Source organism: Xylocopa sonorina, chromosome 10, assembly GCF_050948175.1.
Source record: "Xylocopa sonorina isolate GNS202 chromosome 10, iyXylSono1_principal, whole genome shotgun sequence".
In the NCBI taxonomy this organism is placed as follows: Eukaryota; Metazoa; Arthropoda; class Insecta; order Hymenoptera; family Apidae; genus Xylocopa; species Xylocopa sonorina.
The window spans coordinates 11,749,773-11,771,991 of NC_135202.1; the positions used below are offsets into that span (position 1 = coordinate 11,749,773).

The 22,219-nt window shown below is 35.9% G+C and overlaps 4 protein-coding genes and 1 long non-coding RNA gene across 13 annotated transcripts in view; 3 read left to right on the forward strand and 2 right to left on the reverse strand.

The window, feature by feature from the left end:
- Positions 1 to 7,966, forward strand: Hfp (Poly(U)-binding-splicing factor hfp). 6 transcript variants are annotated; one of them, XM_076903044.1, is made up of 11 exons: positions 1 to 75; positions 152 to 185; positions 575 to 629; positions 2,612 to 2,677; positions 2,920 to 3,080; positions 4,546 to 4,604; positions 5,289 to 5,502; positions 5,956 to 6,442; positions 6,532 to 6,743; positions 6,822 to 7,215; positions 7,296 to 7,966. In XM_076903044.1, the coding sequence occupies exons 2-11, from the start codon at positions 165 to 167 to the stop codon at positions 7,403 to 7,405; spliced, it is 1,779 nt and encodes a 592-aa protein (XP_076759159.1). In that variant the 5' UTR covers positions 1 to 75; positions 152 to 164; the 3' UTR covers positions 7,406 to 7,966. The 6 variants fall into 6 exon arrangements, with proteins under 6 accessions (XP_076759159.1, XP_076759161.1, XP_076759160.1 ...); XM_076903046.1 differs by lacking the exons at positions 1 to 75; positions 152 to 185; positions 575 to 629 and adding exons at positions 1,045 to 1,129; positions 1,650 to 2,103; positions 2,166 to 2,313; XM_076903049.1 differs by lacking the exons at positions 1 to 75; positions 152 to 185; positions 575 to 629 and adding exons at positions 1,114 to 1,129; positions 1,650 to 1,713; positions 1,830 to 2,313.
- On the reverse strand, positions 5,299 to 5,960 carry LOC143428295 (uncharacterized). Its single transcript, XR_013102406.1, has 3 exons — positions 5,789 to 5,960; positions 5,517 to 5,660; positions 5,299 to 5,437 (listed from the first exon to the last, which is right to left on the reverse strand). It is a non-coding gene; the product is annotated as an uncharacterized LOC143428295 (long non-coding RNA).
- Positions 5,790 to 22,219, forward strand: part of LOC143428288 (uncharacterized) — a 23,244-nt gene continuing 6,814 nt past the window's right edge. The window contains exon 1 of the mRNA XM_076903051.1: positions 5,790 to 5,949. Coding sequence (XP_076759166.1) covers positions 5,817 to 5,949 — 133 coding nt within the window. The 5' untranslated portion in view covers positions 5,790 to 5,816. The remainder of the gene's footprint in view (positions 5,950 to 22,219) is intronic.
- On the reverse strand, positions 8,049 to 8,669 carry LOC143428294 (NADH dehydrogenase [ubiquinone] 1 alpha subcomplex assembly factor 2). Its single transcript, XM_076903057.1, has 2 exons — positions 8,609 to 8,669; positions 8,049 to 8,543 (listed from the first exon to the last, which is right to left on the reverse strand). Exon 2 carries the CDS (start codon positions 8,505 to 8,507, stop codon positions 8,049 to 8,051), a length of 459 nt encoding a protein of 152 aa, XP_076759172.1. The 5' UTR covers positions 8,508 to 8,543; positions 8,609 to 8,669.
- On the forward strand, positions 9,700 to 22,056 carry Slik (Sterile20-like kinase). Of its 4 annotated transcripts, none has more exons than XM_076903341.1 (14): positions 9,700 to 9,955; positions 10,935 to 11,563; positions 11,660 to 11,824; positions 11,896 to 12,094; positions 12,198 to 12,332; positions 12,410 to 12,729; positions 12,956 to 12,998; positions 13,436 to 13,494; positions 13,777 to 13,861; positions 13,947 to 14,107; positions 14,189 to 14,709; positions 14,810 to 15,360; positions 16,000 to 18,230; positions 20,459 to 22,056. In XM_076903341.1, exons 2-14 carry the CDS (start codon positions 11,405 to 11,407, stop codon positions 20,612 to 20,614), a joined length of 4,785 nt encoding a protein of 1,594 aa, XP_076759456.1. In that variant the 5' UTR covers positions 9,700 to 9,955; positions 10,935 to 11,404; the 3' UTR covers positions 20,615 to 22,056. The 4 variants fall into 4 exon arrangements, with proteins under 4 accessions (XP_076759456.1, XP_076759454.1, XP_076759457.1 ...); XM_076903339.1 differs by lacking the exon at positions 20,459 to 22,056 and adding an exon at positions 18,634 to 19,069; XM_076903342.1 differs by lacking the exons at positions 12,956 to 12,998; positions 13,436 to 13,494.

The window sequence follows — 22,219 nt, forward strand, 5'->3', positions numbered from 1 at the left end:
TAAATATAAAGTTGTTGTTGACTTACATAGTAGTTTTAACACTTCCGTAAAGGGAAGCTTCGGATCATTCGGCATGTAAGTTACTTGTCTTGAATTGATTTAGATTTGTTTAGCAAGGAATATCTAAAAGAAGTTGATCTCGTTTTATTAGAACACCAGGGATAATGAACGGAGCAATGGCCATGGTAAGTTGATCACTACCGTTATTTCTATGAAAAATATTAAATCAGTAAAAGTAGTAAATCTTTCCTACCATTATGGCGGTTGTAAACTGTTTGTAACGTATATACATACTTATTAATATTGTTGAATAGTTTAATAAAGTGTACGTTAGTGGTATATTTTAACAATATTTTATTAACGCATTATTATATTAACGATTCAATTTAGAATAACAATGTCGTGTTCGCATCTAAATCTACATTATTTTAACGTAAACTTAATGGAGAGAGTTATTTTTTTTTATAAATTATATGTATATATCTTTTAAATTGGATCTTTCATATAATATTCTTTTATTGTTAACTGTTTAATTTAGTTAGATAAAACTCATAGATACCTTATACTTCCGTAGGCACCAGCATCCCAGAATAATGTGGAACCACCGAACAAGAAACCTAGAGTTGAAGGTACATTGCTAATATTCCCAAATAGGTGTACACTCCTAATCTACACTAATAAACTGTACAATTAAGCGTACAACTGGAAAAGACGGTGAACACAGAAGCAAGAGCAAGCATAATATAATTCTAAGAAAAGGAAATGAAGAGAAAACAAATATATTATTTATTTAGGACAATCAGGTGCTAGCCTTTCTATTAAAATGCTGGCAAAAGCTATAAGTGTTGAGTGGTCTATTGCAGTTTCAGAATGTATTTTGGTAGGCTAGGGTGATAGGTGATCGCTGGCCCTCAATAAAACTAATGTATGGTTGTCCTTCTGTTCTGAGATGTTACAGCGGAGAGACAGTACAGAATCTGTGGCCTACGACTGAGCTGTGATCATGAGCGTGCGCCAAACAAAGAAAGAGAACGCTACAGTCGTTGAACAGAACAAATCAGAGTTTTGCAAACTCCCACTGACACAGCGTCTATTGTCGAGTACCAAATATGATGCGTATCTTAGATAGGTCAGCATATTAGGGTAGTCTTCTTTCATCCTAATTATAAGCCCCTATACAATTTGATTGATATTGGTATATTTTATTAAAAACATTGATATCTGGATAAAATTATTTTTATTCGACTACTTACTATATTTTTTCTATTTACAATATATCATAGATAACATTTTTAAACAAGAGGCTTATAAGTAGGAGATGCAATGGCGATATATCTTTTTTTAAGGTATATTCAGAGTTAGTCACATTTATCTATATTACATAAACACGAGGTAGTATATTCTTGAATTAAAGAAGATGTACCAATTATAAAGCAAGTAAGAAAATTACTGGAGTAGGGTCTGCAAGGGAAGAAAAAAAGTACATTTTTCCAAAGGTCGTTCATGCTAGATTTTTTTCCTTTATTAGGATCGCCATTGCTATACAGAACGCGTCAGGGTTAATTGCGTGGTAGGTTGGAAAAGGCAAACTGTAAGAAAATGGCGCAGAAAATGCACTGAGAGTATTCTCCTTTGCTTTGTGCTTACAGATTTGTGCGTCGCCTCAATCTTGGATAGTTTGCGCACAACCATCATTGCTCAGCCCAGAACACGGTTAGCCGTTAAACAAATGATCGAACAGAGCAAAATAATATTAATTCGTGAAACAGCAAAAAAATCATAAAAGAGAAAAAGAAACGTGTTTCAACGTGTTCTGATTTCTGTTTCAGAGACTAGCAGACCAAATTGGTTATGATCATACGAAAACCTAATCTAGTTATTGGTAGTCTTTTTTCGGGGCTGATAGTGTAAACAGTAATGAAAGTTAAATGAAAGCTGTTAATTACGAATAATCGCAGTGGCCTTAAATTTATGATATTCTTATGTAATGAACAAATTTTCTCGTTATTTCTCTATCAAAATATAACAAGTATTATTTCAATGGCGTGAAAGAAAAGAAGGGAATTTATCTTCTTAAAAATGTACTTATACGAGTGTATACATGTAATTGTGTACAAATGTAACTGTTATTGTTCCTGACTGTTTTAATTTCTTTGAACTTACAGTTTTGGAGGACGGTTCTACTGCAGTGGGAACTACTGCACGACATCGTCACTTTTTTCATCCCCTTTTAAGTCATTTCTTTCACTCCTTGTCCATGACTTGAAAGTTTTCTAGAGATTTGCAAAACTTATGCTTACTAAACATTTGACAGTAAATATTTCATGTTTTTAAGTTAAATATTAATTATACATACTGCTCGAGTTTGTTTTAAATTTAACAAAGAATAAGGCTAAAAATTAAGAAATCAAATCTGTATAATTGTATAAAATTATAAACTGTTCTAGTACCTCTATCATCGCAAAACCAGAGAGAGAGAAAAAAAAAAAAGAATGATATTTTGTTTAATAATATTTTTCAAAGTATTTGCCTATGTGTGTGTGATGGTGGAAGTACTAAATGCAATTGCTATTATGTTGCAAGATTTATCTAATGCCAACTTTCTTCGTAGGAAATGCATCAGAGTTCTTGCCAGGACCTATATATGATCTCAATCAAATTGGACAAGTTGTTGCTGGTATGTAGACATTGTAATATTTTTTAATTAGAACTTTTAAGTTAGTTGAAGCACACACGTGATGTACATCTAAAGTAATTGTGACTATTAAAGTTTATTGCTCCAATTCAAGTTATATTGTGAGACGATAACAAGCTTAGTGGACGAGTAGCTGATAAGATCTGATAGAGTATTATTTAAGTAATATATCTGATAATGATGGATATAGGCCGTCTTTACATAGAAAATTTATCCTGTTGCAGGACCTGGAGCTAAATACCTTACATTACCTGGCATTCTAGGTGCAGGTCTTCCAAAAATTACATCTGAACAACAGGATACAGTAAATAGAGCAAAGAAATATGCGATGGAACAAAGCATCAAAATGGTTCTAATGAAGCAAACCCTCGCGCATCAACAACAGGTAATTTTCGTACATGACGCTAACAAACTTTACTCGCCTAACATACATTTTGAATTCCATTGTACATTCTCATAGATTATTAAAATTAAGGATGTACCTGTTTTTTCTTTCATCACTGTTAAAAATATATTTGTATTTTGTTAAATTTCAATAGAGAACATGTGTATTTAGAGATCAGAAACAACTAATTTTCATTAGTTTAACTTATTCAATTATATGTTGATTGTTTACACGAATGTACAATGGATTTAATGTATATATTTATAAAAAATTATACACTAAAATTATGGGGTTCTTTTTTGTCTCAAAAAATATTATTTCTTCAAAGTTAGATTTACATTTCTTCCTCTATTTAGCTCTTTGCCAAATAATATTAAAAAATTTAGACAACTATGCCTATACAATGTTTGAAACTGATGTTTGTCCTTGCAATTTAGCTCGCCCCGCCGAGTAATATTAAATCTTATTCTAATCATGTTGAAAACCTGTGTTCGTTATGACGAGCGAGTAAAGTAAAAATAAAACATAAACAGAAATTTAAAGAAAAGAAAAAAAAAAGAAGACGAACACTGGAACCTAACTCTGATCGGTTGATTTTTTCTCCCCGCAGAAGAATAAGTTGGTCCTGCGGCAGCAAGTTTTATTGCTAATGTGCAGGTTAGTGTCAACCAAGTCAAGACAGAAACGATACGAAAAACCGCCTTACGATCAAACACTCCTAAACGTTTCCCTGAGTTACTACTGTAAGCGAAGGTTAGATATATATTGAGATAGTAGTCGGCGGGAGCAGAGCTGTACCAGCGCGAAGGAGGACAAGTTTTTGTGCATGAATCTCTGGATGATTCGAGAAAAAAATAATCGATATGCACTTCTGAGCTCGACTATTCTTTCTCTTCTTCTTTGTGGCAAAGCTTTCCAAAGTAATATTTATAATTAACATTTATGCCGGTTTGTATTTAGAATACGATTGCGTTACAGTTAGAATGCTATTTCATAAGTAACTATTAACAGCTTAGTTATTATTGTTTTAATTTGGAGTTTTGAATGTAATATCATTATTGATAAAAGAAACTTATTACTTAATGCTTTTAACAACGTCTTCTAGATACAAGCCCAACCTGAAAGTATAACCCGTTTGTTTTAAATTATTTATATCATCAAATATTTTAAAGTACTATTTTTCATGCATACAATGTGATAATGCATAATTCATATAAATATCATTAATTAAAATTGAATTTATATTTATCTAAGAGAAACGGTGCGTATGATTACTTGAGACATTGCAGAAGGGTTATTTAAAGTAAATTTTTGCAATTACAAGTTTTGTGATAGTAAGGAAAGAGTAGTTGAGCGATGAAGGTGGAATGGTAAAAGAGCTTGGGGGATTTTTGAGATGAACGAGACATGGTGTATGTAAGGGGGAGGGATATCAATAGAAGGCCTATGGTCCTTTGTGTTACAGCAAATGGCTAGTCAACGGAATCAGGTGCAGAGACAGCAGGCTCTCGCCCTCATGTGCAGGTTTGTTTGTTCTTTGTCTTAGCCCTCCGAATTTCGTCCTCGAAACTCGTCGTTTTAAGTAGAAGATCATTTTTAATCTTCATTCTGTCTAAATTGAAGAATCTCATTTCAATTTGGGTTTTAATGAATTTTATATTTAAAATAATTATATATTATTCTCTCTCTCTCTCTCTCTCTCTCTCTCTCTCTCTCTCTCTCTCTTTCTCTCTCTTTCTCTCTCTTTCTTTCTCTTTCTCTTTTTCTCTTTCTATACTTACTCAAAAATCGTTTTCAAGCAAATCGAAAACAGTAGTATTACTGAATTTCTTCTGGAATTCCACTAACTATTTAAGAATTGGAAATTCACATTTTTTTAGTCAATTTCTGTATAATATATGTAATTTGTATATATAATATATATAATATGTACATGTGCAATATTTTCCAAATTTTTTCATATTATGTGGTATTTATATTGTCAAGATTCTTAAAAGCAATTGCTTTTCTGTTTCTTACATATATTATTTGCATTATGTTTTTACAAAAAGATTTAGAAATTTGCATTGTTTTTTACTTAATTCCAATAGGATAGAGAATTGTACGTTATGTAAAGTAGGTACATAAAATGAAAAAAGAAAATTTTAATATAAAATTTAATATAAAAGATATACGATCGACATCTGAAATAATATTCCTATATGACAGGGTATACGTGGGCAGCATCAGTTTCGAATTAAAAGAAGATACGATCAGGCAATCATTCTTGCCTTTTGGTCCTATAAAGTCGATCAACATGTCTTGGGATCCAGTAACGCAGAAGCACAAAGGATTTGCATTCGTCGAATACGAGATACCTGAAGCAGCACAACTTGCTTTGGAACAAATGAATGGTGTCATGATTGGTGGACGCAACATCAAGGTAGCAGGACGTACCTATATAACGAATTTCCTGTCCCCGAGCAATCCTATCATCCCGCCGGAGGTCGGCAAATTTTTATTTAGCCTTATCCAATACGAAATTTTTTTTCCAACTAGAACTGTACTGTAGACTTCTCTAATCTTTTATAACACTGTTGTCTTCGTTATATATTCATATATATCGTCGAACATAACAATGAACTTTATCGTTATTATTTAATTGAATTTCGATTTTGAAAAAATGATGAAAATTGCTACTTTTTAATCAACAAAGTATTATCGCTAACTTGCTAAGATTACATTCAAGTAAAGAATATGTCTTCGGGTCCTAATCCTATTTTTATGCATGATTTTCTTTACGCAATTAAAATGTTAATTCTTGACAGATTTCGTTACAAACATTTCACTTGTAATCGTCGAAAGTGCGCTCTTTATATTTCTATATTTTCTATAGGTTGTGGGGCGTCCATCGAACATGCCCCAAGCTCAATCCGTTATCGACGAGATCACGGAAGAGAGTAAACACTATAATCGCATTTACATCGCATCCATTCATCAGGACTTAACCGAGGATGATATTAAATCAGTTTTCGAGGCATTTGGTCCTATTACATACTGTAAATTGGCACAAGGTAGCTCACCGCATCGGCATAAAGGATACGGTTTTATTGAGTACGAAACGATGCAGGCCGCTTTGGAAGCTATCGCGTCAATGAACTTGTTCGACTTAGGCGGACAGTATTTACGAGTGGGTAGAGCTATCACACCACCAAATGCTCTTATGGGCCCGCCAAGTGGGACTAGTATGATGCCCACGGCGGCGGCAGTTGCAGCTGCCGCTGCGACCGCGAAAATTCAAGCAATGGATGCGGTAGCCAGCAACGCTGTTGCTCTTGGTTTGACAAAACTTGGAGCAGCTCCACCACCGATTTTAAATCAAGGTACGAGTTTAAAGACTATTTTAGAAAATTATGTGTCCTTACGTTTTGTTAGAGATAGCAATAAATTGTATTGAACTCGATGCGCGCAGCTTTGCCTGGTATAGTAAGACCCACGATTGCTCCTGCGACGATGATGGCACCGCCAACCATAGCAACGGTAGCACCCGTTATACCTCCACCTGGTATAGCTATACCACAAACTTTAACACGGCCTCCAGCGATTATTCAACCTATACCCGGACAACCAGTTGTTATACCACCTCCAGCTGTTGTTGCACCTACGATAGTAGGGACTTCAGTCGTAAGTTTTCTTTCTGGTTATTTTTTTAAGTTAGAAAGGGAGAGAAAGAGAGAGAGAAAATATATATCGTGTTGCTAGATACCAGTTACAACCACAACAAATCCCGATATAATGAGGCGGGCGCAAGAACAAGCGGCTCATCAAAAACAGCAGGAGGAATTACAAAAGAAATTGTTGGAGGAAACAGAACCACAAACGTTACAGCAGCAAGAAAACATGTCAATCAAAGGGCAAAGCGCGCGTCATCTTGTTATGCAAAAACTTATGCGCAAAGTTGAATCCCGTGTTGTTATCTTACGAAATATGGTAGCTCCAGAAGATGTAGACGAGAGTTTACAGGAAGAAATTCAGGACGAATGCTCTAAATTTGGAGTTGTAGAAAGAGTTATTATTTATAATGAACGACAATCTGAAGATGACGAAGATGCAGAAGTTATCGTGAAAATATTTGTTGAATTTTCTCAAATGAGCGGTAAGTTTGTAATGCAAATCATTTTCATTTCATTAATCACATTTTCAATGTTGATATATATTAAATAATAACTATTTTAGAGGCAGAACGTGCAAGGGATTCTTTAAACGGTCGTTATTTCGGTGGACGATTAGTAAAGGGAGAACTATACGATCAAGCTTTGTTTGATAATAGTGACTTTTCTGGTTGATCATGAGGTGCTCGTCACTTTCTTGGATTCCGTCAGTTTCTTTCGAACGAGAAAGAATTTACACCTATCGTTGACTGATGTTCCGTATGAATATCGGAACGTACCACTTCTTATGAACTTCAGCAAATCATAGTCTATCTTCTTGTTAAGAAGTCTAGATTTTAATTTTTTGCTTACACGTAACAATTCTCTACATTCAAAATCAGTAGATCGATCAGAATTATCATCGGTATCTAGCAAAACGATGATTAAAAATGTAAATTCAGAACTGTCGATTAGTCGTGCTCAATGAAAGATTTAAGATTGAATAAATATTATTACCTAAGTTCTGTATTTGCCCTGTTTAAATTTAGTACCGATGTCGTCTATTTTCGTTCAAAGAGAATTAATTCACGACGAACAGAAGAATATATCTAAATGTATATGCATAAAGATATAGGGTATCAATAAATTGTTTTATTCATAGACTACATACAGCTAATATACGCATAAATTATATGTCATACTACAATTATATGTTACAATAAAGTTTGTACATATTTACTAGATACATTTCAATGATTTTGAACATTTTTAAAACACGTACAATCAAATTCACACGGGAACAGGCAGGCAGGCATTTATGCCTAAATTCATTCGATTCCTATTCTGTTTTTGGGTATTTTACTTTATAATCACGTCCATCGTTTTTATATTCTTCGTAAACCGGGAACGATTCGTATGGTTGCTTTGCAGCTGGTAATTGCGTTTCGTCCGATTTCTTACTCGAGTATTTTGCTTCTAGTTGTGCAGCATTTTGCTTCTTCAGCATTTGTAATTGATAATTCTTTTCTATTTCTTCTGGAGTTGGTGGATCTTTTCTGCGACGTCTTAACCATGCTTCCCATTCCGCTGGTATCTCTTGCTCGAAATCAGTTTTGTTCACGGGTACAAAGAATCGAGCCGAAAGTTGTCTCGAGCTATTCCCTGCCTTTTGCGTTTCATAATATTTTGTGCCGTAATAATCTTCGCCGATTAGTTTCGTTTGTCCAATTCTTGGTTTTAACGAAGAAATAAAACTTTTGAAAATCATGCGAAACAAACCTCGTTCCTTTCCAGACATTCCAATTTTACACTGAAACCATCGAACCACGAGAGCCTAAAAATAAAAAGATGAAATGTAAGTCGGAAATACCTTTAAAAGCGCATAATATAAATAATTACTCGGATCTATAGAAAAACAGTTCTTTGCTTCGCTTCAATAATGGAAATAGGTTAAATACGCTCGCTACGACAGATTAGTATAACTATTCAAATGAACTACGGAATAGTGTTTTTTCTCTGTTAGTTTGGTAGTGTATACATGTCGTGAATCCGAAAATTGTTCCGCTATGTTCAAGTTATTCTCATTTCTAATGTATAAATAGTTCGAAAAGTAAAGCTGTCCTTTTGACAATAATAATTTTTGCAATTATTAAACATTTTTACTTTACGCTTTTCGGCATCTTAATAGATTTATGCAATTGTATTATCAAAGCGTAGAAATAAGATCTCATTAAAACACTTGGAATTACATGTTAATAAAAGATGTAAGTTCTCGTTTCTTTCGTACACGTTCATAATTGTTTTATGGTTTTATCTCTTATTACGTTACAATGATCTTTCTGAATACGAATTTAATTATATCTCAATTAAACGGCTTAGACCTATTTGTACAAATATATATAATTAAATTTCAATATATATATATGTTTCAGATAAAGTATTATACATTATTACAAAAAAAAAAAAAAAAAATGAGTAAGAATAATGTTAGGATTTGTATACTGTTGCCAAGTATAATTTTATTTCAGGGACAGTACCTAATAAGATTACACATTTAAAAGGTTTCCGTGTCCCCAACGATACGTTGTAAAATCAATTTTCTAATTCGATATAATGAGCACCTAATACGAGCATGCATTTAAACTGATTTCACATAGAAGATCGTTACAGGAAATTTCTGATGAAAATTTGATGGAAAGCAAAGTCAAGTTCGATGTTTGCAATCATTAAAATATCAAGAAACGGAAAGATAAATGGTGAGAGTGTGTACGAGTAAATCACGAATGTTCGCGCTCATTATGGTGGATTCGTAAGTGACAATTGAATATTTGTACCGTCGATTGGCATTATGGATATTTTGTAGAATACATCGAAGCGTGGTGGTATTTTTTTTCCTTCTTTTTTTCAATTCATTTAAGATGCATCTGTGTGCGTGTAAGATGGAGAACCTCTTGCAGAATACAGGCACACTTGCCGATTGATTACGTCACTTCCAGGCGTGGTACAGTACAATGTGTGATGTGCGTGTGTTACTGAAAATGGCCGTGTACGTACGGGTCTGTCTAGTTTACTGATTTCACGATAGTTTTCGCGTTCCTTCCAACATTTGAGTTTGAACAGTGGATTTCCCGAAGATACGTGTAGTTGGTGAGATTGTGCGATCGGAAGATTTTAGTGGGTTGTCGATGGTTATAAACCGAGTCGAACTGTGCCCATTTCGTCAACGGTAGATCATTAAAAGAGAAGGTGAGCAGCGGATGTGTCTACAGATTTTTTTCAAAATTTATACTTTTCAGGGAAAAAAGTCGTAGATAGTTACCGTTTCTATGTCATTTCAACGGCGCGTGTTCGTCGCTGCTTCGTATCATTGGAATTAAGAGATTCTTTTCTAACTTATCAAGCTTCGAGTTAAGAGAGAAATACTTCCAGCTTAGCAGGCTACAAACAGCGTAGATGACTTTACGAAAAATTTTATCATTGCCGTTCGAAATACGTGGATACGTCGCCGTTTAATAGAATTCTCGTTCCAAATGTCAAACTGGATAACTTCGATTCAACTTTATTTTGACAAATTTTATCTTCGCTGCACTTTCGACACGCAAAAGACGGGGAAAGTGTATTTACAAAACGATGGCGGACAGATATGGGTGTAGATTACTTGTCAAAATTGTGTCAACCTCGTGATCGTAGATTTTGACATTTTCAACATATTCTTGATCTCGTATTTTCTTCCATTCAGAGTTTATTTATCTTCTTTTGCTTGTTGATATGTCTGTTTTGTATTCTTTCTTGAACCCACATAAGAATGCGCGTGTGAAGATTGGAAGTTTTTCACAAACGAGTAAATATTTATTAAAATACGTATAATAATGTACGTAGTCATCTATTACGAATACATTAAAACGTATCGATAGACCCATCTACCATGGACTATCGAAGTTGCTCCAAACTATTTAAGTTGTGTACAAGAATCCTCATTTATAAATATTACCTTTAATCTGCATTTATCATTTTGTTGTCTAATAACTTTATTAGAAATGTTGTATCTATATATTTTTGATAAATTTTAGTAAACGATTATTATCAAGTTATTACCATATTGTTAGCATTAATTACAATGTATATATTTGCATAAATTTTGTTTTGGAGGAACTTAAATATATTAAGGAATTTATCATGTCTAGGTACATTATTCTAATATTTATTAACTCTTTGTGTATTTCAGCTTTGCATATATCAAAAGTGAAAGTAGAAGATTGTAAATAATGGGTTTCATTCTTTACCTATGCATTACTATCTATTCAAGCAATGTACTTATTAATTAATGAATATCAGCTATACGTTATCAGGATGTGGGAGAGATTTGGCACGATCCCCTGGTATGAGGCAGGGATATAAACAAAACCATTCTCTTGAAACATTTTCTATTATAGTAGAAAATGTGTTAAAAATACTGGAAAGTATATAAGATTGTATGTAAGAGAAAAGATGATGATATATTCTACGTATCTTGTACAACTATTTCACTTAATGAAATGAATTATTCGAAAACTGTATAAGATTTATTATTAAAATGCAGTGTTAAGATATATATTTTTTTGTTGCTAACATTAAATGTTATCAAGTTTTATGACATAATGTAATAGAAATATCGCTTTTATACATGTATATACATATTGAATAAAAGTTGCAAAAATGTCATTCTTGTCGAATCTAAAAAAAGCATTCCACTTTGGTGGAAATGATGCTAAGAAAAAGAAATTATACAATAATATTAAAATGGATTGTAATCCAGAGGAATTCTGGGAAATGATAGGCGAATTGGGTGATGGAGCGTTTGGTAAAGTGTATAAGGTAATATATCGTGTGTACTCAATTCCTCCATTAATTTTCTTTTTAGTTTTTTGTTGTTTAATTATTAATTAATAAAGCGCATTATATATTTTTCAGGCACAGCATAGGCAAACCCATCAGCTAGCAGCTGCAAAAATGTGTGCATTAGAAGGGGAAGACGATCTTAGCGATTTTATGATTGAAATAGATATTTTATCGGAGTGTAAACACCCAAATGTTGTTGAATTGCATGAGGCATATTTTATTGAGGGCAAGCTATGGGTATGTTCTAGAATTATACAGTACTCGTAAGTTCAATCAGCATTATAATCAATATTATAATCAATTTGCAGATGTTAATAGAATATTGTGATGGCGGTGCTGTTGATTCCATAATGGTTGAATTAACAAAAGCTTTAACGGAACCACAAATAGCTTATATATGTCAACATATGACCAAAGGTCTTGCATTTTTACATAAATCTAAAGTCATTCATAGGGATTTAAAGGCAGGGAATGTTTTATTAACAATGGCTGGAGGTGTGAAATTAGGTAATCTTTACATTCGAATTTTTAAATTTACAATTATATTACATTAATAGAGAATTAAAGGATTAATGAAGTAAAGGAAAACTGAGACAATTTCCGTTTGCAGCTGATTTTGGAGTGTCTGCAAAAAATAAACATACTTTGCAGAAGCATGATACATTTATCGGAACGCCGTACTGGATGGCTCCAGAAGTAGTGTTATGTGAGACGTTTAGAGATAATCCTTATGATTTTAAAGCAAGTAACATGTTCTTAATTTTGTATTTACATTTCATACGTGTATTAAATAAATACCATTTGTTACATCGATACAGGTAGACATTTGGTCGCTTGGTATTACTTTAATAGAATTTGCCCAAATGGAACCGCCGAACCACGAAATGTCACCGATGCGTGTTCTTCTCAAAATACAAAAGAGCGACCCACCGAAACTTGATCAGCCCGGAAAGTGGAGTAAAGATTTCAACGATTTTATCGCGAAAGCTCTTATAAAGGATCCAACATCGCGACCTACAGCTGATGAATTGTTGAAACATTCGTTCATAAATCGTAATTTGGATTCGAAACCGATCAGAGATTTGTTATTGGAATACAAAGCTGATGTCGTTGAAGAGGAATTGGTCGATGAAGAAACGGAGGTAATTGTTTACCATTTATTACTTATTGATTTTCAATTTCTTCTTTGCGATAACCAAAGACGGTACAGGTTTAAAATCTGTTTCTTTGAATAATTTTAATTTTACCATGTAAAATACAAGTATTATACGAGGAACAGAGTTCTTTGTAATAGCACTTAGCTATGTACAAAGCTTTATAAACGGGATTAATATGTGTATACATTGTTACACGCTTTCGTTTTGATAGAAGGCTAAAAAGGCGAAAAAGCACAGAGAACAGTATCAACGGATTGGTAAGCTGCTTTTGAACAAAATCAATAGATTGATTTGTACCAGTTTGTTAGTCGTTTTAAATCGATCAGAAAATGGCAAACATTCGTTTATACTGAGAAAATTATGATGACATACCTTTGTGTGTGTTCTTGTAAATCTTGAATAAATTTTCACAATAGTTTGCAAACTTATGCATGGTGAACATGCATAAGATCTCGAGAAGATTCGTGCATGTTACATACGTTATTAAATTGTGCTTTTTTCTTTTAATTTGCAAAATTACAAAATTCCTTTAAAAATGTATGAACATTTCAATTATTATTACACTTATCGTTCTTTGTACATAATCATTTGGAATCGCAATTTTAAAGATTTCAACGAACTTCTCGTTTTACTTTTTAATATTCGATCTTGTGATATTCTATAATAAATATGTTATTGTAATTTGGATAATTTGGCTGTGCATGCGGCTCTCCTGGGCCTCGCCAGCCCCATCATCCCTGCGTTTGTCAGGTCAGTAGCTTATGCAGTAAGTGCTGTCTAGTTTGATTTTAACACATTTATTTTTGTATATATTATTACAGTCTTTGCAATGCAATGCATAAGCTATCTTCGATGTGTATTTCATTTACACGGAAGTATATCTTTGTATAAATATATTAAGTTGTGTGTTAGTCCTTGAAAATATATGCCATTTAGTAATTTTTACACCATTGTACTTCGTATTATCTTCATATAGAGCAATGTTTTCTTATTTTTTATTACATGTAATTAAGATAAGAATACAAATTTCAGGAGCAACGCACGTCTCAGCTTCCTCTGGAGCTGGATCAACTCGGAGATGACTCTGCGTATATGCGCAATGACGCTGATGTTAAGGGTAAATATTATTCCGCAATTAAATATGACAAAGGATACCGACGAAGACTAGTTTCTAATTATTATCGTTCTACTTTTCTTATTAGTTTCTGAAAAAGAAAATCTTGTTGCATCACCCGTGTCTGAGAAAAAAGAAGAAAGCCATAAACGAGAGATCAACAGAGACGGTGAAAAGGAGGACAGAAACAAGAAATTACGTAAAGCAGAATCAAAGGACAACATACCTGTTTCTGTTGAGAAAAAACAAGTACTTTTCGTTTTTTTTCAATTTAACATCTCTACTTTTACGCGAATAATAAATGATGCCGTAATTTCTTTTTCATTTCAGGCACCTAAACCTCCTAGTACAAACGAATTGAACGAACGTAGAGTATCTCGAGAGAAAGGCCCAGCACCTCCTCCGCCGCTTATGCGCCAAAATAGCAAAACCGAAGACAAGGAGAATCACTTGAAAATTTCCGATAAGCAGAGTGATGTAGAGGTAGTAAATGAATACAAGATTATCGATAAGCAGCAGCGAAATAAAAATGAATCATCGCAGCCAAGTCAGGATAGGGTAGACAGGGAACAAATAGCAAATGTAGACGCAATTTGCGACAAGCCAAATGTACTGGGTACCTTAGAAAAGAATATATTGGAAAGTAATGAAAGAGAGAGAGATAAGGTAGATGATGCAGGTGCAGGGGATATTAGACAAAGGTCGGTAGACGGTAAAGTAATTTCGTCGTCGTCGAGAGCACAATTGACGTTAGAGGAGAAGAGGAAATCTGCGCCAGTTAAATCAGAATTGTCCGAAGACTGGATGAAACCAATATTCAATAAACAATCATCTTTAGAAGAGAAAAGCAGGTACTTTATTTGTAATTGTATGAATTTTTCGATGAAATATTTTTTTATTGAATTTAATTATGCCGTTTAATATGATTGTACAAAGGGCATTTGATTTCAGGATTGAAAAGAAAGCACCAATTGATGTACAAGTTAAGAGGCAAACATCGATAGAAGAGAACTATAAGAGCTTACAAGAGAAGCGAAAATCTGTAGAGGAGAAGCTAAATGCGGTCTTAGAAAAACGATTTTCAATGGACACAGAAATGCGAATGAGCGTTTCTTCTATGGAGACTTTATCTCATCGGCGAATTCCAACCGCTAGTACATCGGAAAAGAATATCGTCAAGGCTTGTTCCACCGAGGATGTTAAAACCGATTACAGAACGTCAAAAGCGGAATCTGCTGTTAAAAGCCATAGTGAAGGGTCTTCCAGATATGTTTCGTTAGAAAATTTTTCAGATGAACTTGAGAAAGAGAAAATGGCCAAGAAAATGATAAAGAGAAAGTCATTTGGTAAGAAATACAATTATGAAGGTACTGTGAACTACGACAGTGCTAACTGTGAGAAGAGAGGTTCTTCTGTGAATGTATCAGTGATCACATCAACCCCTATTAGAAGTAGAAGTACTTCGAGAAGAGGCAGCGGTGATAATGTAGTTGTCATTACTGGTAAGATAAACACTAAATGTTTCATATTACATTATTACAGAATCATTAGCTTGTTCTTCGATGATTTTTATGAAATTCGATTTATACAATTGCTTGTATTCATTAATACAACATCTGCTAAATGGAGGCAAATTAACTTGAAATTCAATTTACTCGACACCTCATACTTGTAATATAATCCGTTCATCTTCTGAGCGCTCCATTTCTAGACATAGTCTACCTACTATGCAGAGATGAAGTGTTAGCTAGTGAAAGGAATGCGGGTCTGATTGGTTGTAGGCCCTATATATAGGTCCACCTCCTCTAACATAATTATGAACACCAAGATACACGAATCGGATCACGTAGCACCGTCAATCCCACAAATTTCAAAGAGTGCCGCAGCATTTCAGAGGGTCGCAAGAGGAATTATACGAATATCTCTGTTCCCTTTATGTATCTCACTAGCCAACTTCTCGTCTCTGCCCAGTATTTCCATAGGACATGTGGCTTCTGCCTGCACAGATTGTCCCACCAAGGGGAGCTCCCCCTCCTTCTCCCTTCGTGCGAAGTGGGAGGCCTACCAGCGCGCAGGCTCCAGTTGCACAAACCTATTCTGAGATACTTACAGGAGTAAAGAAACAGTTGTTGTACTTCTAGGTAAAACTGACCAAGAGATACGTCCAAACACATCAACCGTCCGGATCACAGCAGATAGTCCAGATTTATCGAATAGCCTCGCGAGCAATGTAAGCCAAGTAACAGTAGTAACAACCCATCCTCCAGTACTCGTTGATGCCATCTTACCGGCGGCAGCATCACTTTCGTGTCGTCCATCTCCAACATCGGAAGTTGTAATCGTCGCGAACGAATTGAACAAAACGCAAGTGAACGAAAGCTCGACCGATGACGATGGATTCCCGAGTTTAGACAGTTTAGAGTATACACCGCAGGAGCAACCAATAATTCTTACGGACGTTTCGAAGAGAGTCGGCAAGAAACTGGACGAGTCTGAGGTACTCATCGTCAGTCCTATCGTGGACGAATTGCAAGATACTAGTCACGTTTCTGTCGTAACCGTTGGCGACGATAAGGAGCAAGTAAAGGATTCCTCGGTACTTAATAAACACGAGGCTATACGAACCTCCTCCTCTCACAGCGATGGAAGTTTGATCGAAAGGTCGAGCACTAAGAGTGACAGCGGAGATGAGATTGCTAAAATGATAGTCGCTGGAACGACTGTGGAATCTGTAGATATCGATGACGGTGAGAGAAGTTCAAAGAAGATGAACGGTTTGCTGAAAAACGACAAATCCGTTGGCGTCGTTGCACGTATGGACGAGAAAGTTCTAAAGACGATAAAACAAAAGGAAACCAATAAAGGGTACAAAGAGAAAAGAGTATCTCCCGATAGTTTCGACGGGTCGCGGTCTCAAAGTGAATCTGGATCGACGAGGTCGCACACGCCAAGTAAGAGTATAGATCGTTCTGACGCGGAATCTATTTCCACTACAATCAGTCAGGACAGCCGGGAGTCCAGCAAAGAGAATCATCTAGGTCAAGGGCAGACAGCGGAAGCGGAGGAGGAAGTGGTGTTGCGACGGAAGCCTGATTATAATCGTGATATACAACGGCAAGCAAAGACAAAAGAGGATATTCAGATGATGAATTTGAAAAAGAAAACGAGGAAACGTACTCGGAAATTCGAGATCGACGGAGTTGTGGTCACCACTACAACGTCGAAGGTGATCTACGGCGACGACGAAAATGGCAAAGTCTACGACGACCAGATATTCAGGAAGCAGGAGCTGAGGGAATTGAAGATGTTGCAGAAAATGGAGCAAAAACAGTTTCAGGATCTGTCACAGAAAGCGCAGTTTAGCAAAGACCAACAGGAGAAACGTTTCGAGCAAGAGAGACTACAGCTGGAGCGTAACGCCGAAACGGACCTGGAGGCTCTTGCACGGCACCTGAGACAGCAGATCGAACGAGCTGAAGGGCAACAGGAGGCTGACCTCAGACTTGCCTCGAAGAAGATCCGTAGCGAGCAAGAGAGAGAACTGAAGCAATTCCGCGAGGGTCTGAAGCAGGAACTGAGACTGCTCAAGCAAGAGGTGGATTTGATGCCGAAAGACAAGAGGAAGAGCGCGTTCAAGATACGCAAGGAGAAACTGGAAGCTGAACACGAGGAAAGGGAGAAACACTTTTTGGATAAGCTTAACGAAAGTCATGAATTATCATTGAGAAGGTTATCCGATAGCCATCGCGAGAAGATCGCTCTAATGGAAAGGCAATTCTTACAGCAGAAACAGCAGATGATGAGGGCCCGCGAGGCGGCCATTTGGGAGCAGGAAGAACGGCATATTCAGGAGAAGCAGCAATTGTTGAAGAAGCAGTTGAAAGATATCTTCTTTTTGCAAAGACATCAAATGCTGATTCGACACGAGAAGGAGTTGGAGCAGATGAAGAGGATGAATCAGCGGAAAGAAGAGGAGCTGATCAAACGGCAGACGGTTGAACGCAGGAATTTGCCTAAGAGGATTCGTAACGAGATGAAAGCGCGCGAGATGATGTTCAGGGAGTCTATGAGGATTTCCATGTCGTCGGTTATCGCTCCGGATCCTGATGCCGAACGGGAGAAACTGAAGAAATTCCAGGAGAACGAGAAGAAGCGCTATAGAGCTGAGCAACAGAGATTCGAGTTGAAGCATTCGCGACAATTGGAGGAAGTAAGAGCGCAAAGCGATGCAACTATAAAGGAATTGGAACAGCTGCAGAACGAAAAAAGGAAAATGCTGATGGAGCACGAAACGCTGAAGCTGAAGGAATTAGAAGATGCGTACGGCAAGGAGCTTCGCGAGTGGAAAGCACAACTCAAGCCTAGAAAGCAGGTAAATTTTTTGTTTCATTATTTTCTCTTACTTCATTTCGCGTAACTTCTCCTTTCCCTTTTCTTTGTACGGGGATAGCCAAGCAATTTTTTCGCATTTCTCAAGAAAATTTCAAGTGGAGTTTATGTTATAACAAACCGAAAAGATTTTCTGGCTAACCCATTTACGACTTATTTACTTTTTTTTTCTTTTTTTTTTCTTTTTGATTGCTATTTTCTTTTATTGCATACTGTCCTCTTACGTTACAATTGCTATCAAAATCATAGGTTTCCTTGTTACTTACACGATGACCAACGACCGAGAGCGGGAAGAAATACGATTCTATCGTCGCGGTTGTTATTTTAAATTCAGGAGGGAAATAGACATGGTTATACTGAAATAAGTCTTAATGTACTTGTTGTAGAAGTTAGAAGCTGAACTGACGGCTGAAATGGAAGCATTGGAAGCTCGTTACCGAGACTATTTGCCCTCGGGTCTTAGTGGTCTCTCTTCTCCTCCTTTAGATTACTGTCTCTTTAATTTCGAAACCTGGAGGAAGTCCCCGCGTTTGCCACGCTCCACTCCGACATCTCCCTCCCCGTTCACTATTCCAAGAGTGTCGCTAAGAGTTGGCAGTTCGGACACCGGTTCCGTGAACGGCATGCTTTCACGAAGTCATTCCAAACCAGACCTAGTGCCATCTCCCTTGTCTCGTAGATAGTAATCCTTGGAATATCATTTTGTGTTCCCCTTTCAAACGTTTTGGTTGTTCGTCGTGAGAAGCTTCAAAATAAAAATTTCCACTACTAAGTTTCTTTGCATTAACTAACTTGTCTTGTTCTAAGTTTATTTTTTGAATGTATCTTTCAACTTATTCGTTTCATTCGAAATTTCTGACCTCCTTACTATAACTGTCCTATTCCATATTTTTAACACAGGTGATAGGACATTTTAGTCAAGGGGGACAGCTTTGGTCCAACGTTTTACGGTACCTTTCTTAAGGTCTTCGGGCGTTTATTTTGAAGTTTCTCCAGTCGAATTGTGTTTTATGCATTCGAGAGTAACTCATGCCGCTTTACTTACCGTTGCTTCAGTTACTTTTAATATTTATCGTCTCTCCATACGTTGTATACATCTAGTACTATATATGTATATGTATATACGTACATGTATGAATGTACACGCACATAGATACACATATACACGTATACTCTCACGTACGTTTAATGAACCTCTGTATAATCAAGGAAAGTATATACATATATATTGTTTGGGCTTACACAAAATAACATTTGAATGAATAATATTGTATTGCAGAGAAATAATTAATTTATAACATAAGTGGTCTCAATTCTTGGGAAGTCGAATTTGACCAAGTACCATATGTACACGTGCTCATAAAAATGATACAGGAGCTTGTTACCGTTAGCTGTTAAGTAAAATGTATAGTTTTCTAAGCATTGAAACATTAAAAATGTGTTGTTGGCATTAATTAATTTATCGTTGATATTGTGCACTGTTAAGCTACGACGTTGCAGTTTATTGTCGTCCATACACAGAGGATTCGTAAAGTTTCCCGTTGCAAATAAATCAAAAGCAACGGAAGATATTCAGTGAATTATATAATTAGACTTAACGTGAATATTAATAACTATTCGTATATGCTCTTAAGTTGCTCCTCGCTAAATTATTGATACTTTACGTCAACTCTGTGTTTAATTAGATACACTTGTCGTTCGCTGTATTATCGATAACATACGTAAGTGTCGCGTTCCGATAGTAGCTTTTCCATGGTTATTAAGTGAAATTATAACAGGGTGAATCGGTGATAATTATGGGCTATATGTTCATCGGACGTAGTGAACGGTACGGTAAATGCTTATACGCATCTCGGGGTTTCTCATATAAATGTTCTCCAAATGTGTACGTTAGATTACGTTGTTTCCCCTATTTGTTATGTACCCCTTTCATTAAGAGTCCAACAGATAATATGTCGAGAAAGAGACTCTACGACTGGACGATCAGAACGATCTACTAGGTAATGAACAAGGTCAGTCCAAAAAAAAAGTCTGTCGATAAAAGATAGTATAAACGCTTAACAGAGTAAAAAACTTAGCCCATCTCTCTCTTTAAATCTTTGAGCGATTTAAGATATTTTTATAAAAGTATTCATGGTAAACAATATTCATCCACAGTTATTTACACATTAGTTACATATTTGTCTGACCATTTGGAATTTTCCGTTACAGAGATTGGAAGAGCAGTTCGCGTTACAGCTGGAGGAGCAAGAAGCGATTTACGGGCCAAGCGCGATACCGTTGTGCTTGCCGGCAGATCTTCCCGATTTAACGCATCATACCGCTGGTTCGACACGTAGTTCGCTTTCATCTGTGAGCGAGGGCTAATATATCAATTAATCTGTTATCGAATCGAAATCTGGATTCTTCCGAAACGATCCCCTCTCTCGAAGTATAGGAATGACTAGTGAATCGCGCAGCGAAGCTGAAGATATCGTTCTAGTTATTTGCACGACTGATTATTTGGATTTTGGAACTGGTAGAGGACGAGTAACGAGCTTTAGTTGTAAAAAGGTAGACGATGCAAAACGCGCTGAGCGTGGCCATCCAGCAGTTGTATACGTATGAAATCCTTTTCTTTATTAATCTGATGAAATTCGTATGACGAATGATTGACAAAAAAATCTTTGCGTTCTGGGAGCATCGGTTTTCAGCGATGTACTACGCAATGGCCCATTCGATGAGACAATTAACAAAAATCTGCAACGTTCTCACGAAGGGAATGAAGGAAAAGACTGGAAAGTCTATCGTATCTCCTAGGATATATTTTGTATGTCGAATACAAAATCGTTATATAGAAGTATAACGAGTTTCTTACGACGATCTTGTCGAAAATATACCGCTTGGTACAATCCATAGAATCCGCCCGATGATCGTTCCACCCGAGAACACGAAAGAACGAAAAGACGAGTTCTCGTGGTCTGTATTGTACGTAATCGTCAAATACACATGGTCCTACGATAAATGAAATTTTTCTACGTCTTATACACAGCATGTATCATCGTCAATTTGAGGACAATTCACCATTCTATCGAGAATACATGTGATGGTATCTAGTGTGTTCGTAGAATGTCTAGCGATTTTATACGTACGTAATGCACACGTGGAAAAAAGTATATTTTCGATTGTGCGAAATATATGTTGTGCAACAGGTATTTGTGAGTATTACGTCGGTTCCGAAGCAAGATAATCGGCGAGAAAAAAAGTGTGTCGTAGGTCATAATTGTGCTGGTATTTTAAACGGACGTACGTAGTTCAGGTACAACGACGTTCGACGAGTAGAACTGTTTCGTCGATACGTCGCCGTACTTTCGAATGAACGTGTAGGTCGGCACGTCTTCGTTATTAGGCTGTTCAACGAGTTGTGTCGTTTGTAAAGAGAACGCTAAATTTCCACTGATAGATTGTTTTTTATCGAGATATGGGATATATTTTTAGTAAATAACGTTCAACACTACGAATCAAAGGTTCACGCCAAATATACATATATACAATGTATGATTGCTTACTTGCGCATTTATATAGCTCGATGACATTGTGTAAAGAATCTCTTTTGATGCGCATACAAACCGAGCATGTGTGGCTAAATGCGCGTTCTAGATGTAAAGAGGCATATTTGTATAAAATATTCCCGTTTTGTTTCCCCCCTTTTATTTCCTTCATTTCCTCAGATTGTACAGTATGTTAACTTTCTTTTTGTCTTATTCACGTTAATCTATCTGGTAGCGTGCTTATACAATTGTCGAATAAGAAACTTTGTACATAGAGAATCAGGACGAATTGTTTCATATATATTTTGAATATTCTACTTCGTCGTGCGAGGATAACGTTTTGCGGACGATTCTTTAGAGAGTAATTTACTTGCCCAGTTTCTTGCGATGGATATGTAATATGTATTTATCCGTTTCGTCGAACGATCCATTTCATTGAGTG

Coding starts and splice junctions, on each gene's coding strand:
- LOC143428294 (XM_076903057.1), bottom strand. CDS start 8,507: ATGTCTGGAAAGGAACGAGGTTTGTTTCGCATGATTTTCAAAAGTTTT.
- Hfp (XM_076903044.1), top strand. CDS start 165: ATGAACGGAGCAATGGCCATG. Junction 6,443..6,531: donor ACCACCGATTTTAAATCAAG/GTACGAGTTTAA, acceptor CGATGCGCGCAG/CTTTGCCTGGTATAGTAAGA. Junction 7,216..7,295: donor TGAATTTTCTCAAATGAGCG/GTAAGTTTGTAA, acceptor TAACTATTTTAG/AGGCAGAACGTGCAAGGGAT.
- Slik (XM_076903339.1), top strand. CDS start 11,405: ATGTCATTCTTGTCGAATCTAAAAAAAGCATTCCACTTTGGTGGAAAT. Junction 11,825..11,895: donor TTATTGAGGGCAAGCTATGG/GTATGTTCTAGA, acceptor ATCAATTTGCAG/ATGTTAATAGAATATTGTGA. Junction 14,108..14,188: donor TTTCTGTTGAGAAAAAACAA/GTACTTTTCGTT, acceptor TTTTCATTTCAG/GCACCTAAACCTCCTAGTAC.